The 19,334-nt window shown below is 34.9% G+C and overlaps 1 protein-coding gene across 1 annotated transcript in view; it reads right to left on the bottom strand.

The window, feature by feature from the left end:
* SEMA3E (semaphorin 3E) overlaps positions 1 to 19,334 on the bottom strand; it is a 305,001-nt gene that overhangs the window by 57,646 nt on the left and 228,021 nt on the right. Inside the window, exons 5-7 of the mRNA XM_055420631.2 lie at positions 13,685 to 13,778; positions 1,641 to 1,760; positions 451 to 593 (exon numbers count right to left, since the gene is read on the bottom strand). Of these exons, the coding sequence (XP_055276606.1) occupies positions 451 to 593; positions 1,641 to 1,760; positions 13,685 to 13,778 (357 nt within the window). The remainder of the gene's footprint in view (positions 1 to 450; positions 594 to 1,640; positions 1,761 to 13,684; positions 13,779 to 19,334) is intronic.

Genomic DNA, 19,334 nt, shown 5'->3' with positions numbered 1-19,334 from the left:
CTCTGTGCGACCCCATAGACGGCAGCCGACCAGGCTCCGCTGTCCCTGGGATTCTCCAAGCAAGAACACTGGAGTGGGTTGCCATTTCCTTCTCCAATGTGTGAAAGTGAAAAGTGAAAGTGAAGTCGCTCGGTCGTGTCCGACTAGTAGTGACCCCATGGACTGCAGCCCACCAGGCTCCTCTGTCCATGCGATTTTCTAGGCAAGAGTACTGGAGTGGCTTGCCATTGCCTTCTCCGAGGGATCATATAAGAACCTACAAATTTTGGTTCTAGATAAGTAAAATGTGAAGTTCTTTTCAGATTAAACTTTAGTAGACATGAAATCTAAAGATTAGACACTAAATACCAATTTTAGGGAGCCTAAGAGAAACCTATTATAAATTGAGCACAGGCCTGACATTAAATTGTGAGATAAACAAGCTTAGTGAGAGGGGAAGATAGTCCTCACCACACAGAGCCGCCCCACTCGGGCATAGATTGCATGGTCACTGTTTTCTGCCTCCAGGGCCTTCTCCGTGAAAAAGAAATACACTTTGTTGTCATCTCGGTCTTCATTGTCAGGGATCATATAAGAACCTACAAATTTTGGTTCTAGATAAGTAAAAAAACACAAGAAAATGCAATAGTTATTACAACAAACCTAAAATATTTCCTTGACATTTTGTACTAAATTTTAATATCATGTGGATATCTCCATGTTCTTTCCAAATCAACAATTTTAAGGAAGTGTTAGAGGATTTAAAATGTAACTGAGTCAGGAAGGAAAATAATCTGATTTCAAACAACATACACTATAGACTTGAAATGAATTCAAAAAGAATAGGTTAAGACCAATATGATGATACCCTCCATAAATTTGTCTCTCTATCCATATAAAGTCAATATAAATATATGAAAAATATTTTAGTAAAGAAGTCTATCATTACTTTTTAAAAAATTCATAAATTGTCTACTAGTCCACATGGAATATCATTTTAAGGTGGAAAATTCACTTTAAGTTTTTGTATTTCTAATCGAATGGATCTGAGTGAATGACCTTTGACATATAGAATGTCAAATATTTTATTGACAAAATGTTGACAATAATGACTATGCACTCTAAAGCTTAATAAAAAGGTTGAAAATAATGAAACTATTCACTATAAAATTATATTAGTTCTTAGATATACCAATGTGCCAAAATATAAACATGACTTCTTACAAAGAATTCTATGTAAATGAATGCCTTGTGATGATCCTAGAATTTTGTCTCTAAACTACAATGTGATTCTATTAAACAAGCAAAGAAAAGCAATCAATTCATGCAAAATTATACCAACTGACAAGAGACAACAACTTATTGTATGAAAGGGGTTTTCATTCTGCATACATTTGCTTTGTTCATTAAAATCCTGATTTCTAAGTATTGCTCTGAGAGTAATTTGGTTTTATTATAAAGCTGATCAATTTTTATATAAAATGATATGCATATATCATAAAATATTTTAATCTGGGATTAATGCTAAGAAAAAAAGCAGAAATTTGCAAAACCTATAAATTATATTTGTATTGTTATTATTATCAAAATGGCAAGTTTCCCATCAGCTCTGGACTTGCTTTTCAGTTCTGATTCATAAACTCTTTTCTCCTCGACCCCACCTTTCAACAGGCGCTCATCATCATGCTCAGTGCGGATCTGAGCCAGTCGTCCCAGGCTCCTGAAGATGGCAGCGTCTCTGCCCCAATAGTCACTGTAGAGTCCAGCAAACAATTCGCTACCTGCATGAAAACATCAGTTAAAGAGAAGTGAGTGTCTCTGGGTCTGATGACAATGTGCTATGCTGTCCCGCGCTTAGTCAGTCGTGTCTGACTCTTTGAGACCCCATGGACTGTAGTCTGCCAGGCTTCTCTGTCCATGGGGATTCTCTAGGCGAGAATACTGGAATGGTTTGCCAATCTCTCCCCTAGAGGCTCTTTCCAAACCAGGGATTGAACCCAGATCACCCACTTTGTAGGTGGATTCTTTACCAGCTGAGCTAACAGGGAAGCCCGATGACAACATATAAAACCACAACTGCAATAAACATATCTAGGTTTACCGTGTATATGGCCTTAAAAAATCAACACTACAGTACAGAGCAGGAAAGGTGCAGTCAAAGATAGCCAGGGTTTGAATCATGACACTACCACTTACTAGATGTGTGACCTTGGACAAGTTGCTTAACCTCTTTGCCTCAGTTTCCACATTTACACATAGGAACAGCACCCAAAATTGTTGTTAAGAGTAAAGCATTTAGGGGCATATGCTAAGACCTATAGGATCAGTTGATAAATAAGCTGACTTTATGGTATTTTAATAAACTTCTTTCAATTTTCACATTGAAAGAATTAGTGTTGGTATTATATGTGACTCAGTTAATTCAAATATTTCTTGTAGTAAGAAATTACTTCCACTAACATGACTTTAGTGCAGGAACCACAAAGTCTGACAAAGTAGTATATAATTTAATTAGTTGTCATTTAATTTGTAAGTGTTTCATTTAGATAGAAACGATAGAAAGAGTTCGTGATTTAATCGGGCAGTCAACAGAATAAATGAAGCTAGCTGTAACATGTGGTGAAGATCACAGACTTAAATCAGACCAAGGAATACACAAATATATGCAGGATCTCAAGAAATTACTGTATGTCTTTGGGACCAGCCTGAAAAAAAGACAAAAAAATAGCTCATGATAAGAGAAAAATAAATTAACAGAAAAAAAAAAAGATAAAACTAGGTTTCCAGAAAGATCAAAACCTCTCAAGCACAGGGATGTGAAGTCCTCTTTTGTCAAACTGACAACAAAACGTAATGAGTGTGCCCTTCAACTGAGGCCAGAAGGATTGTTATGGGCATATGCAACTTGAATTTTGTCTTGGGCAAAAATCTCTGGCCATGAAGCAGATGATAGCAACAGATCACTGGAAACAACAACCTCCATTTAGGGTGATAAAATTACTTCCTTCATGAGCGTCATGTAACTCAGGTTAGGTTCTAAAATATGGAGATGATAAGTATACTAAACTCAAAGTATGAATGCTTTTCTGTTAAATCTGGAATGTGTCCATAGGCTATTTAAAGTGCTTTTAAGTTCAAGATAATTCAAATTAATTTTATTCCCAATTTAATACATTTAGTTGTATACTCATTATAGAGTTAGAATTATTAAAGTTACAGGTATAAAAATGTGATCAAGTTTTCACAGATTTTAAGAAAAATTGAGTGTCATATTTATAAACTTTATTTGCTATATTTAAAATTGGTTCAATATGTATAAAGAGTATTCTCTAAATTAAGGCCTTTAAAACTTTAAAAAATTTGAACAGAATAAATATATTTCTATGATTTCAAATTTGGGAAAGTAAGCAACTGAGTTGCAAATAGGACACACTGTAAGGAAGCTTAAAAATAAAGATGAGGGACTCCCATGGCTGTCCAGGGTTATGACTCTGTGTTTCCAATGCAGGGGGTGCAGGTTCGATCCTTGTTTGGGGAACTAAGATCCCACATGCTGTAGGGCATGGCCAAAAAATTAAATTTTTTTAAAAGTAAAGATTCTTGCTTTTATTATACTAGATTTAGAAAAAAAAACTGATAAATACATTGAATTTTAAAACTTACAAGAAAAATAAGTTTTTTTTTAAATTGTTATTGGAGGCTAATTATTTTACAATATTATATTGGTTGGTTTTACCATACACTGACATGAATCCGCCCCGGGTGTATATGAGTTCCCCCTCCCGAACCCCCCTCCCACCTCCTTCCTCCCCTTATCCTCCCTCTGGGTCATCCCTGCATACCAGCTCCGAGCATCCTGTAACATGCATCAACCCTGGACTGGTGATTCATTTCACATATACAATAATACACGTTTCAATGCCATTCTCCCAAACCATCCCACCCTCACCCTCTCCCACAGAGTCCCAAAGACTGTTTTATACATCTGTGTCTCTTTTGCTGTCCTGTATACAGGGTTATCATTTGCATCTTTCTAAATTCCATATATATATGTGTTAGTATATTGTATTGGTGTTTTTCTTTCTGGCTTACTTCACTATGTATAATAGGCTCTAGTTTCATCCACCTCATTAGAACTGGTTCAAATGCATTCTTTTTAATGGCTGAGTAATACTCCATTGTGTATATGTACCAAAGCTTTCTTATCCATTCATCTGCAGATGGACATCTAGGTTGCTTCCATGTCCTGGCTATTATAAACAGTGCTGCAATGAACATTGGAGTACACGTGTCTCTTTCAATTCTGGTTTCCTCGGTGTTTATGCCCAGGAGTGCGATTGCTGGATCATATGGCAGTTCTATTTCCTGTTTTTTGAGGAATCTCCACACTGTTCTCCATAGTGGCTGTACTAGTTTGCATTCCCACCAACAGTGTAAGAGGGTTCCCTTTTCTCCACACCCTCTCCAGCATTTATTGCATGTAGACTTTTGGATAGCAGCCATTCTGACTGGTGTGAAATGGTATCTCATTGTGCTTTTGATTTGCATTTCTCTGATTATGAGGGATGTTGAGCATTTTTCATGTGTTTGTTAGCCATCTTTATGTCTTCTTTGGAGAAATGTCTGTTTAGTTCTTTGGCCCATTTTTTGATTGGGTCATTTATTTTTCTGGAATTGAGCTGCAGGAGCTGCTTGTATATTTTGGAGATTAATCCTTTATCAGTTGCTTCATTTGCTATTATTTTCTCCCATTCTGAAGGCTGTCTTTTCACCTTACTTATAGTTTCCTAACACCATACACCAAAATAAACTCAAAATGGATTAGAGAGCAAAATGTAAGACCAGAAATTATAAAACTCCTAGAGAAGAACGTAGGCAAAACACTCTCTGACATAAATCACAGCAGGATCCTCCAAGACCCACCTCTCAGAATATTGGAAATAAAAGCAAAAATAAACAAATGGGACCTAAATAAAAAGAAAAATAAGTTTTTATAAATGTTACTACAGTAAACTAGTTTTCATTTATAAAAACGTGAGTAAAACCATAAATGATTTTGTTTGGTTCACAAAATCCTCTATGGATACTTTAAAATTATATTAGGATACAATCAGATGAAATTCAGATTTCCCACAAAGGAATTCACTTTTAAACTATATACATATATAATATTGTGTTATGTTATATTATATTATATAAGAGAAAGAGAGAGACAGGAGTTACAGAAGCAAATGTGGTAGGATATTGGATATTGGTAGGAGTTGGTGAGTCAAGGTAAATGGTATAAATTTTTACTTCTCTCAATTTTTATTTGTATTTGAAAATTTTCAAGACAATGAACTTAAAAATGAGCTGTATTTTTTAAGTTAATCACATATATTCAATGTATGCTAAGTGAGAAGTGTAATAAGAAAAATAACAAAAGCTAAAAAATAAAGATGCTTTGTATCTGGACTTAAAATATAATTTGGTATAAAAGAGTTATATCAGAAATCATATGTAAGCAAGTTCTTTGGAACTAGAAAGGGTGGGAGGAAGAACATAACTTGCATCAATCAGTGTTATCTTCACTAGAATTTTCATATCCATATGTGGACAAAGAATATTTTGAGATAAAATGCACTCAGTGGTTAGAGATATGAACCATGGGATTCCTGCACTACTTGAACACAGATAAAAGAGAGTCATGCTGAATTCACTAAAAGGCTTTGGGGATCATCAACTCTATGGAATAAATGAATAAGTTGACCCATAAAAGAGCTAACTGACTGCTGAACCACCAGAGCAAGGGTTTTTCTGAAATTTAAAAAAATATATATTGTACTTGGTTATAGCTTCTACATAAAATATAAAGGCCATTTCACACGGATGAATTTAAGAGATATTCATACAAAGTGAAGTAAGTTAGACACAGATAAATATCATATGATACCATTTATATGTGGAACCTAAAAATAAAATGATACAAATGAACTTATTTATAAACAGAAATAGACCGACAGACATAAAAAACAAATTTATAGTTACCAAAGGGGAAAGAGGTGTGGGATAAATTGGGAATTTGGGATTAACAGACACACATTACTATATACAAAATAAACAGCAAGGATCTACTGTATAACATAGGGAACTATAATCAGTATTTTGTAATAACTCATAATGGAAAAGAATCTGAAAAAGAACATATACATGTATATAAATCAACTATACTTCAATGAAAATAATAATAATAAACTATAAAGGTCATTTTGTAAAACTGTCCTAAACAGAACTTATTTTTCTAATATGGCCAGGATGAATGTTTAATGCATAACAGGCACCAAAAATGTTTTTTCTTTAAAATCATAACTGTTTCATACTTCTTAAGATTTTAATGTACTTTAATTTCCTAAAATATTTATAGAATTTTTATATGTGAAAATGTTATTATGGAAAATAATCTTTATTTTATTTCACATCAATTTTGTTGCACTTATCCCAATTTGAACAGTTTCCAAGTTCTATTAATACTAATTTTTATCAATTCTACAAATTTAACAAAGAAATTTTGCATGCAGCCACTAGATGGAGCCATATGATACCAAATGTGTGTGTGTGTGTGTACTTGTGTGTGTATGCACACATACATACAGAGGGCAGGTTATCTGCAAAAAGGAAAAGATGATATATTACCAATTTACCCAATTTCCCTTTTTGTACTCAGATAAAAGAAAATGGCTTGTGAACAATTCAAATAACACAATATGAACTGTATGATTTAAACTTCAAAGAAGCTAGACAGGTGCTAAAAACTATATGCTATATAAACTGAAACAAATGTGTTTCTGTTAGAAACATTAGATTTTCCTCAGAATGGAAAGGTTCTCCTTTCATATTATATTATCACTACAAAGAACAAAATAAATTCATAGTAACAGATAAAAATGATTTTTGGTAAAATACTTTCCCAAGAAAATAATAAACACTTTAATGAAAAATAATAAATTAGAATAAAGCTTTAGGCACAAATGTTAACTAATAGTAATTAAATGAGAAAAAAACAATATTATTATAAATATTGATACTACTTATAGCAAATATACAATTTCTAGCTGAAAACATAAAAATCATAACCATTTTGTACAGAGAAAATTTATGAATCAATATTTTGCTATTTTATAGAGCATAAAGATAGTATCTGGATAATTCAAACTTTCATAGATTAAAAATAAATATGTTTAATACAAATAGTAAAATATGTTTTAGAGCTTCAATGAGAAGAACAGAACTACTCAAATTTTTAGTTTTCTGTGTCTATGGAGACATTTAATACACGTATGAACTTGGCCATACATTTAACTGGCATTTATTTTGATATTCTGAATACAAATAGCCAACTTGATTTGTGAGCCATGTATTATTTTTCATTGTTATAACAATGATTTCTGATGGTAACTGATGCTATGTTAATCTTAGTTGGTCAAGTGCGGTTATAATTAAAAACTAAAACACATCTGCAGGGTATTTTGACAGGTGAATGTAACTTATCATTGTCATGTTCAACATTAGTCTCTGTGTACAGACAGGATAAGAGTGGAAACTTCTGCCCTGGAAACCTGGCAAACTAAGCCCCCAGCCCCAAATCTGTGATTTGTGGCCAACTGTTCAGAATCTCACTGCCTCAGTTATTTGGAGAATCAGAGAGATGTATGAGTGATTTCCTGAGGTTGTCATGCTTCTCTATGTGTGAATGCTAAGTTGCTTCAGTTTTAAAAGACTCTTTGCTACCCTATGGACTTCAGCTGGCTGCCAGGCTTCTCTGTCCGTGAGATTCTCCAAGCAAGAATATTGGAGTAGGTTGCCGTGCCCTCCTCCAGGGGATCTTCCTGACCCAAGCATCGAACTCATATCTTCTGCATTGCAGGCAGATTCTTTACCCACTGAACCACTTAGGAAGTCCCCTCTCTGCTGCCCTTATATTTGTTTGTTTTTGCCTGGAATTCTCTACCTCCCTGCTTCCTGCTTTACTCCCCATTTATCTGACCATGGCCCAGGTAAATGAAGTCTTCCCTGACCAAACCTGTGTTACTTTAGTAGTTCCCAGTACCTCCACAGCCCTCATGTCTATTTCTATCATATTTCTTATAGTATTCTGTGTTTGACATTATTTCTCACTAGACTGCAGACTTCTTGATGTTGCTATATTCTTTTGTCACCAGTATCTTACACAGTGTTTAGACCACAGAAGATGCTCAATAAGCATTTGTTGAACCAAAGAATGGCATAATGAATTAACAAGAGAATATATCTAAAACTTTTAGTTTATGAAAACTATGAAATGCAATTTAAAGAAAACCTCGGGATGAAATACTGATTTTTCAAAAATGCTTCAGGGAAAATAGTGCAAAAGAAAGAAAAAGCTATTAGTCTTTACATGAATAACATTGCATTTTTGCTCCTCAAGAAGCTTGTTATTTAACAGTTTTAATTTATGAACAAAGAGACTCTATTTTCTTCTAGTATCTGTCCCTAAAAGTTTCAGCCCCAAAGACTGTCTACAAATAACTGTTTGTAAGAAAGAAAAGAAGAATATCATTTGAGCTGGAAAAATACAAAAACAAATTCATTGTAAATAATTCTAAGTTCAGTTCAGTCGCTCAGTCGTGTCCAACTCTTTGCGACCCCATGATCACAGCACACCAGGCCTCCCTGTCCATCACCAACTCTCGGAGTTCACTCAAACTCATGTCCATTGAGTTGGTGATGCCATCCAGCCATCTCATTCTCTGTCGTCGCCTTCTCCTCCCATCCCCCATCCCTCCCAGCATCAGAGTCTTTTCCAGAGAGTCAACTCGTCACATGAGGTGGCCAAAGTACTGGAGTTTCAGCTTTAGCATCAGCCCTTCCAATGAACACCCAGGACTGATCTCCTTTAGAATGGACTGGTTGGATCTCCTTGCAGTCCAAGGGACTCTCAAGTCTCCAACACCACAGTTCAAAAGCATCAATTCTTCAGCGATCAGCTTTCTTCACAGTCCAACTCTCACATCCATACATGACCACGGGAAAACTAGATGGACCTTGGTTGGCAAAGTAATGTCTCTGCTTTTTAATATGCTATCTAGGTTGGTCATAACTTTCCTTCCAAGGAGTAAGCGTCTTTTAATTTCCTGGCTGCAATCAGCATCTGCAGTGATTTTGGAGCCCCTCAAAATAAAGTCTGACACTGTTTCCATTGTTTCCCCATCTATTTCCCATGAAGTGATGGGACCAGATGCCATGATCTTAGTTTTCTGAATGTTGAGCTTCAAGCCAACTTTTTCACTCTCCTCTTTCACTTTCATCAAGAGGCTTTTAGTTCCTCTTGACTTTCTGCCATAAGGGTGGTGTCTTCTGCATATCTGAGGTTATTGATATTTCTCCTGGCAATCTTGATTCCAGCTTGTGAAAAATGAATAATTAAAATACTTTTCTACACAACTCCTTTTTTACAATAAATACTCTAATTGAAGTTTTAGTGAAACATACTTCATTCCCTTAATATTTTATCAAACTTATCAAAAGCTTAGTTCAAAGACAGGATTATTAATCAGTGTTTTTGCTCACCATGTTGTAAATATAGGTTTTTAATTGTTTAGTGAGAAAAATTCACAGTAGTTTATGGTAAGGAAGTAGATGTCTACACAGTTGGGCTGAATTCAAGAAATGAATCAGCACATTCACTTACTATGTTTATAGAGGTGGTAATCATAAAGACATATTTTACCTTCATCTCGATGATTTCATTTATTTTTCTAATATTTATGAAGTCCTATTTTGTGCCAGAACTATTCATTTATAATTCTACCCTGAATATATAGTTAATCAAATAGAAGCTTTTATTTATATAAAAAAAAGGTTTTAATAATATTAAGAGCTTGAAATAATCACTTAAATTTTCCCTGAATGAATTCTGACTCACTTTCCTTCAATCGACATTGACCTTTAGTTTACAGAATTTGTAATGAGGGTATATATTCACAAAGGTCTCACGATAAACAAAAGTGTGGGAACAAAATCTCAGTAGCTATAAACTTGTATAATCTTATTGCTGAAAAATGTAACATGGGACGTAAAAAGTGTGGAAAGAAAATTTCAGAGACTGAAATATCTCATTCATGATTATATGTTGACATAAAATTTGTAAGTCTTTAACTTTAAGTATCCTAATAACTTCTAACAACAAAGCTAACACTTTCAAAGCAAAGTGTGAAAAGGTACCTGACAAATCTAAGTGGTTCTCCCCCAAATATTAGTAACATGTACATTAGCATACTTTAGACACTTCAAGTATGGTATGTATTAAATTACACCTAGAATTGGCAATAAAAATCTGAGTCAGAATGAAACTTTTTTAAAAAAAAGAACAATAGAATTGAGTGGACAAACTATCAAAGAAATTCTAAAGTTACTTAATGAAGAGAATATTGCAAATGTACATTTACATGCAAATTTACATTTACCTCAAATGTAAACTGATTAAAAAAAAAAAAAAGAAGCCAGCTAGTAGTTTTTACTTCCTGACCAAAACGACATATGACACAATGAAATTATTCCCTGAGTTTTGGTTGGCCAGCCAGCAAACTTAATAATTTTTAGTGGCAAGGTAAGTTCTCAGTATCTTTGCTTGACTCGAAAGGTACAGACAAGTAATACAGCAATTCAATTTACTAAGTAATTCATTATTTCAACAAACTATTTTTAAAAACAGACTGTAATGCCTTGCCTTCAGATATTTATTTAAGTCCCTTTTATATGTAATATTAGAGATCACAGTAGGGGGGAAATGTGGCTAAACATACAGAAATATTGCACCTGTGATATGAATTTATATGCCACCATGATAAATTATGCTAATACAAAGTAGGGTTTAAAAAGCAAGCCTAATTAATGTATGATTTCATCTTGATTGGCTTCTGAACATACAGACACGGCTCAACAAGGAGCTTGTTTTACTCCTTAAATCTTGCTTCACACAGAATCGTTTTCAGTTACTAACGTTTCCATTCTAAATTAGACCGTAAATTTAATAAAATGTTCATTAACTTGTCTATCACCTAGCAAATAATGTTTATTCCTTATTTGGTTTTTCAGTAAGCTTTTATTCCATGTGATCTTAAGTCAACTGAATTTAAGTTAAATAAAATAAAATTTGTATCTAAAGTTAACATATTATGAGAAATTCTGATTCGTGAGGATGTTTTTTCTTTCAGGACTTTGTTAGTTTTATGAGTATGGTTACAGAGTTTTTGTTTTTGTTTTTTTTAAATCATGAAAGTGAATCTTAATGTGAACAGGCATTAAAAGTTAAGTGTGACCTATAATTAACACAGAAGCAGAAATGGTCTAACCATGGCCATCTTTTTGCTGAAGTCCTGTCTTAACCCAACAGTAGAGAACATATATGGTCATAAAATACCACATTAATGCATTCTTTCCCTGTCAAGAGTAAGCTGCGCCGAGACTGCCAATTTCCAACTCAGGTAGCTCCATTTTTTCCAACTCAAATTCCTGCTGCTTTTTCATCTGAGTGAATTATTTCTACTTCCTGTCTTTTAAAGAGTTGCTGGCTCACAAAGGTTATCAGATTTCCATCCCAGTGGCTGCTGCATATCCACAGTAAGTGAATGATCTCTCAAAGGTACTTTGAGATGAAAGCTAGTGGATAAATTAGAAGAATTATATTTTTATTTCTTCTCTTTGGAGGGGTTATTCTATAACTTTTGTGTTTAGCTTGGAGGACTCTCAAGATTCGATTTTTCTTCTAAATAAGTGAAACAGTCACCCAGATGGCAAACACTTCACATTTTAGCATAGTGTAATTTGATTTGGAAGTCCAATGAAACTCACTTGGAAATGTCCCTCCAGTAATATTTCCCCTCTTAAAAAATTCAATTTTAAATTTCTGGTTTCACGCATAAACAAGCTCCAGAAAGGCTGAGTGGAGAGTGGTGGGATGGATTAAAAAAAGTTATTTTTAACCATGTTAAAAAAATGTTAAAAATAAATGGTGTTCTAATTGTCTTAGGATTTTACCAGAGGAGTGCCTACTGTGTAATTTTTGACTTTCAACACCCTTTATAAGGTTCTTGTGAATACTATCCCCTAATTTGTTTTTGGTTTGTTTGTTTAGGAACACTTATATTTCATTCAGAAATCCTATGGACAGAGGAGCCGGGCAAGCCACAGTCCATGAAGGTCACAAAAGATTCAGCAACTAAAGAAGAATATTCATAGGAGACTCTTCTGTGCGATATATTGTATGGTAAAAGAAAGATAAGACAGTCTCACTCCTCTAGACATATTCAAATCTTAAGTCTATGAAGGTACAAAAATCAATAAAACATTAGAAAAATTATATGAGTCTATCAAATGTATATATTTTAATTCATATGCTGCCAACCTACTAGGAATTTCTAACACTTGTGGATCTGGCATTCTACAAAAGTGGAACTCTTAAGGCTTGATTCCAACTAAGTCCAAATTGACTTAAGCAACTCTATTCCCATATTTAAAATCTCCCTTCTCCATACTGTGTTTACACACACACACACACACACACACGGGTAAGTCAAGGAACTCAGGATATCTTAGTGTTTTCTTTAAAATTTTACATTCTTTAAAAATACCTCTTTATTAAAGCTCCTGAAGAACTAATTACTTTGTGAAGTTCTCATTAATAGGTCTTTCAAATTATGAAACTGAAGTAAATTAAACGTCCCTACTGATTAAAGCTAACAAGATTTTTGTTCTACAAGTAAATATACATATATATAAAAGCTGTACTCATTTGGACATGAGTGAACTCCGGGAGTTGGTGATGGACAGGGAGGCCTGGCGTGCTGTGATTCATGGGGTCGCAGAGAGTCGGACACGACTGAGCGACTGAACTGAACCATGTAGGCATGGTGGGGAAGCAGGAATGGGGTGCAAGGCCAATTGGAATCAAATGTCTGGAGTACATTCAGGGAATGTGTTTTCTCTAGAATATCCAGGAACATTTGCATCAACTCTAAATCAAGCATTAATTGATCATATTTTGATGATTCATCAATGGGGAAAGAAAAAGTCTTATTCTGAGATTTAAGTGAGGTTTTCATGAATCTCATCTAATTCAACTGAAACCCAATTGAAAACTAGATCTGACATGGCCAGTTTTGTTCTATTATTCCAATGTGGACACAGTTTGAGTCAGTCAACCTCTATGGCATACATTTTAAAATAATAGGAATATAAATAAGTGACTCAAGTTCTAAACTGAGATGACTTTCTGCTGAATTCTACTGATACAGAGAAAGGCACCAGGAAAAGACTATTAGAAGTTCTCATAAAGAATAATTAAAACAGAAAGAATAGACATATGTTAAAATAGTTTAATTCCTCTAGCAATATTTTTATAAAGTATTTACATAATTGTATTTTGTGAACAATAAATGACAATACAAAATACCTTCTAGCAGGTATTGACAATTTGTGTTTTCTGGATGACACACCCTGTAACTTCATAGCACTGTACTTACACGAGTAAAGCTGGCTCAAGTGAGCATGGCTTGAAAATTAATATCCTTGCTCCCAGCACCAATAAATAACTATGACACAGCAACGTATATGAAGGAATACCAAAGACTCTAACTGAAGTTTCATAATCAATATGATACTACCTGATGTCTGTAGCCATGAAATTTACCTATTAAAGTGGAGATGAAGGAGGAGCTGGGATCAAAGGGACATCTGCCCCTTCCTCTCTCAGATCTGTGCGATTCCAGGTGAAAAAGGGGAGCCTGTCCAGAAAACCAGAAAAACCATTATGTATCTGCCAACTTTAATAAGAAGTTAATTTCTCAGAAAAAAATATATTCAACCTTGATTATTTATAAAACAAGTACTGTAAATAAGGCTCCAGTGAGAAACATCAAGGAATTTAGGAACAAACTGGATTTTATAAATAAATATATGGATTTTAAGGCCCATGTGGTTTTCTAACTCCTCTCAAAAAGGATGCAGGTGCTGAAATTCACAATTTTTATCATTTCATCACACAGTATTAACTATGTTGAGACGTCCCTTAAATATTCCAAATAAATGGAGACTTGATGAGGAAAAAAGGTTAGTAAAAAGGAGACTCATTGATAAACATGGAAATGGGCTTTTATTCCACAAAAGCCATTATTGATTTTTTTGGAATAATCTCTAAAAGAATATAACATGTTCTGTCAATAATTTGGAATTCTATTTTCAATCATTTGTATTCCTTATCACATTCTCTTTGCATTGCTACTGCTACATCACTTCAGTCGTGTCCGACTCTGTGTGACCCCATAGATGGAAGCCCACCAGGCTCCCCGTCCCTAGGATTCTCCAGGCAAGAACACTGGAGTGGGTTGCCATTTCCTTCTCCAATGTGTGAAAGTGAAGTCGCTCAGTCGTGTCCAACCATTAGCGACCCCACGGACTGCAACCTACCAGGCTCCTCCATCCATGGGATTTTCTAGGCAAGAGTACTGGAGTGGCTTGCTATTGCCTTTGCATAGATATCTAATATTTAATAATTTAGGGAATGATTACTACATAAATAATCACTGGGATATATATATGTGGAAATTGATGCCATATCATAAACAATATTTCAGTATGTTTTCACATAAATGAGATATTGAAAATAAATATATTCTAGAAAATTACTGCTTTATTGGTTCCTAGTGCAATTGCATAACTACAGGACTTTTCCTAAGTGTTCTCAGATTTCAAAATTCTCATTAATGGTTATTTTTATAATTAATTTTCATTATGTGTGCTATAAGTGGCTTCAATTTAAAAAAATGTAGTTTGGCAAAGTGACAATAACAGTCAATATATAAAATTTTGTAGGGGAAAAACAACTTTGCAATAGAATGTTGCCAATACTACCCATTGCAGCATCTATAAATAGCCCTGCTCATCTATAAATCATGAATCTGCACACAATCCAAAATTCTGAGGACCCTATGAAGGTTGCATACACTTTTCTACACTTTCATCTTGACTTCCCAATAACCAGCTCATTTACTCCACATTATCTATCCTGTCCTTTTCTTGCTGTTCTAATTCAACTTTTCTCTTTCTCTCTGATATTCTAAAGTCATTGATATCTGCCATTCCAAGGCTTTTCTAGTAAGTGCAGAGATTACCTGACCCCTATAAACTTCTTGTCTTGTCTTTGGAAATGAACCATAGTCTACAGAACGAAGAAATACAAGAAGGCAAAGTGGTTGTCTGAGGAGGTCTTACAAACAGCTGAGAAAAGAAGAGACATGAAAGGCAAAGGAGAAAGGGAAAGACATACCCAACCGAATGCAGAGTTCCAGAGAACAGCAAGGAGAGAGAAGAAAGCCTTCTTAAGTGAACAATGCAAAGAAATAAAGGAAAACAAAACAACGGAAAAGACTAGAGATCTCTTCAAGAAAACTGGAGATACCAAGGGAGCATTTCATGCAAGGATGGGCAAATAAAGGACAGAAATGGCTAAGAAGAGATTAAAAGAGGTGGCAATAACACAATATATATACAAAAAAAGTCTTAATGACTCGGATAACCACAATGGTGTGGTCACTCACCTACAGCCAGACATCCTCTGGTGTGAAGTAAAGTGGGCCTAAGAAAGCATTATTATGAACAAAGCTAGTGCAGGTGATGGAATTCCAGCTGAGCTGTTTCAAATGCTAAAAGTTGATGTTGTTAAAGTGCTGCACTCATATGTCAGTAAATCTGGAAAACTCAACAGTGGCCATGGGACTAGAAAAGGTCAGTTTTTATTCCAATCCTAAAGAAGGGCAATGCCAAAGAATGTTCAAACTATTGCACAACTGTGTTCATTTCATATGCTAGCTAGGTAATGCTCAAAATTCGTCAAGCTAGGCTTCAGCAGTATGTGAACTGAGAACTTCCAAATGTACCAACAGAATTTAGAAAAGGCAGAGGAATCAGAGATCAAATAGCCAATATCTGTTGGATCATTGAGAAAGCAAGATAATTCCAGAAAAAAAAGCATCTTCTTCATTGACTATGCTAAAGCCTTTGACTGTATGGATCACAAAAAACTGTGGAAAATTCTTAAAGTGATGGGAATACCAGAACACCTTACTTGTCCCCTGAGAAACCTGTATGCAGGGCAAGAAGCAACAGTTAGAACAGTATATGGAATAATGGACTGGTTAAAAACTGGGAAAAAGAGTATGTCAAGGCCGTATACTACCAAACTGTTTATTTGACTTATATGCAGAGTACATCATGCAAAATGCAGGCTGGATTAATCACAAGCTAGAATCAAGAGACTGGGAGATTTATCAACAATCTCAGATATGCAGATGACACTACTCTATTGGTGGAAAGTCAAGAGGAATTAAAGAGCTTTTTGATGAGGGTGAAAAAAGAGAGTGAAAGACCTGGCTTAAAACTCAACATTCGAAAAGATACTTGCTGCCTGGAAGGAAAGTTATGACAAATCTAGTCTTTATTAAAAAGCAAAGACATTGTGTTGCCAACAAAGGTCTGTGTAGTCAAAGCTATCGTTTTTGCAGTAGTCATGTATGGATGTGAGAATTGGACCATGGAGAAGGCTGAGCGCCAAAGAATTGATCTTTCAAACTGTGGTGCTGGAAAAGACTCTTGAGAGTCCCTTGGACAGCAAGGAGATCAAACCAGTCAATCCTAAAGGAAATCAACCCTGAATATTCACTAGAAGGACTGATGCTGAAGAACCAATACTTTGTCCACTTGATGTAAAGAGCTGGCACATTGGAAAAGAACCTGATGCTGTGAAGGATGAGGGCAGGAGGAAAAGGGGACCACAGAGGATAAATGGTTGGATGGCATCACCAACTCAATGGACGTGAGTTTGAGGAAACTAAGGGAGATTGTGAAGGACACAGAAGCTGGAGGGCTGTAGTCCATGGCACTGCAAAGAGTCAGACACAACTTAGTGACTGAACAACCACACGATGGAACAAAAGTGGCCTCCAAATGCCACTTTTAGTCATAGAGGAATGACTAAATTAATATTTTAAGCCAAAAAAAGTTTACCAATTTAGACACTTCACATAATCGGTAGAGAGCAGGAATGGCCATAACTTGAGACATTTTTGTGTTCACTTCCCATAGATGATAGATTTGCAATGACATGAAAAGAAAATATTTGTTGAAATAATATAGAATTATTGGTCTGCTGGACTAATACTTATGTTGAAAGGGTTTCATCTACATTTGTAAAACAGATCCATAGCATTATATGGAGGAGGGAGTGATTAAGCATATGAATAAGTACTTGATACCCATTTAGTGACTGCTACCTTGTATTGGAGAAGGAAATGGCAACCCACTCCAATATTCTTGCCTGGAGAATCCCATGGATGGAGGAGCCTGGTGGGCTACAGTTCATGGGGTCGCAAAGAGTCGGACATAACTGAGCAACTTCACTTCACTTCACTTCACTTCACCTTGTATTGGTAAATACTTGGTAAAAAACAGGTAGGGTACATATACTATACTTATTCTAATATAGTCAAATGTCCAAATGTTTGGTCACAGAAAGCAGCTGGAGAAATATACTGAAAGGCTTTCTTAAATCAAGACTCTCTATAGCTTCAACATTCTGTGATGCTCAATTTTTTGTCTCTAATGACTGATGAAGTGGATTTATCTATCAGATATAGATATCCTAAACATTAAAATTAAAACTGCAAGAGAAAAAGATATATTCCTTATTTATTCAAGGAATTTCAACAAATTCATTTAAATTTAAACTATCGAGTGATTGAAACAGAAAATGCAAACTGTAAGAGTGCTAAGATCAAGAGAATCTTCAATTTTAAAGACCCACTGAGTTAAATGAAGGAAATAAAATCACAATCTTAGAAAAGTCACAGATTTTTAAAACTAGAAATCATAATCTAGTCTTCTGAGGCCAATATTGATTTGTGAATTTCAGCATGTTTCTGAGATATCAAATATCTAACAGAACAGTATCTTCATCAGTCAAGAGAAGTAAACTAAATCAAGCAGAAACTATATTCACAAAATCATATAACTCTAACATTCTGAAAAAAAAATAAGTGGAACCCAGGATGCATGAAGTACAATTCTGTGCAATATATAAAATTTATTTGAATCTATAAAAGGACATAACTCTTTTATGAAACTTCAAATTTTAAAACAGAATACTGAATACTAAATGCTCATATATTCTCAGAGATCTACACCTCAAATTTAAACTCAGATGTAGCTTAACTGAACCCTTCCTGACTTTCTCCAGAATTCTTCAAATATCTCTCTATAATTAATTTGATTAACACCTAAAACTACCTGAACACATTATAAATTAAATCTTTTTGCCTGCTTCTCACATCAGTATTAAAAATCCACATTCTTGAATAGCTTAAAGGACAAACATATCTATCATTCTAATTTTTTGAAATTTGTAGTCTCAGTGTACACATATATCAAATCATCACATGTGTGTGTGCATGCTAAGTTGCTTCAGATGTAATTTTAAACATCTGGCAATTTTTTTGTCAGTTAGATCTCAATAAAGCTGAAAAATTCATATATTCCAAAATTTTTTGTTTTTCACCCCACATATTAAAAAGCAGAAACATTACTTCGCCAACAAAGGTCCATCCAGTCAAGGCTATGGTTTTCCCAGTTGTCATGTATGGATGTGAAAGTTGGACTGTGAAGAAAGCTGAGCGCCGAAGAATAGATGCTTTTGAACTGTGGTTTTGGAAAAGACTCTTGAGAGTACCTTGGACTGCAAGGAGATCCAACCAGTCTATTCTAAAGGAGATCAGTCCTGGGTGTTCATTGGAAGGACTGATGCTAAAGCTGAAGCTCCAATATTTTGGCCACCTCATGCGAAGAGCTGACTCACTGGAATAAAGACTCTGATTCTGGGAGGGATTGGGGGCAGGAGGAGAAGGGGACGACAGAGAATGAGATGGCTGGATGGCATCACCGACTCAATGGAGGTGAGTTTGAGTGAACTCCAGGAGTTGGTGATGGACAGAGAGGCCTGGCGTGCTGCGACTCATGGAGTCGAAAAGAGTTGGACATGACTGAGCGACTGAACTGAACGATTTTTAAAAATGATAAACAGTTGTAATATTTCTGCTTTACATAAGAATCACTATCTTTATTAAAAAGGAGAAAGGTTCAAATATGTAGAGGACATTGTCATTTCATCCATACATAACCCTTGGTTAATAATACTCCTGGAGTCAAATAATACAAAAATGGATGAAAACGTTAATAAGATTGTAAATTGTGATAGATACTTTTTAAATTTGAAGACTATGTAATGTGTGTTT

This window comes from Moschus berezovskii, chromosome 3 (assembly GCF_049115385.1).
Source record: "Moschus berezovskii isolate FMDL1 chromosome 3, NW_MosBer_1.0, whole genome shotgun sequence".
In the NCBI taxonomy this organism is placed as follows: Eukaryota; Metazoa; Chordata; class Mammalia; order Artiodactyla; family Moschidae; genus Moschus; species Moschus berezovskii.
The sequence above is the reverse complement of the archived record's forward strand: the minus strand, read 5'-3'. Positions and strand labels throughout refer to the sequence as shown.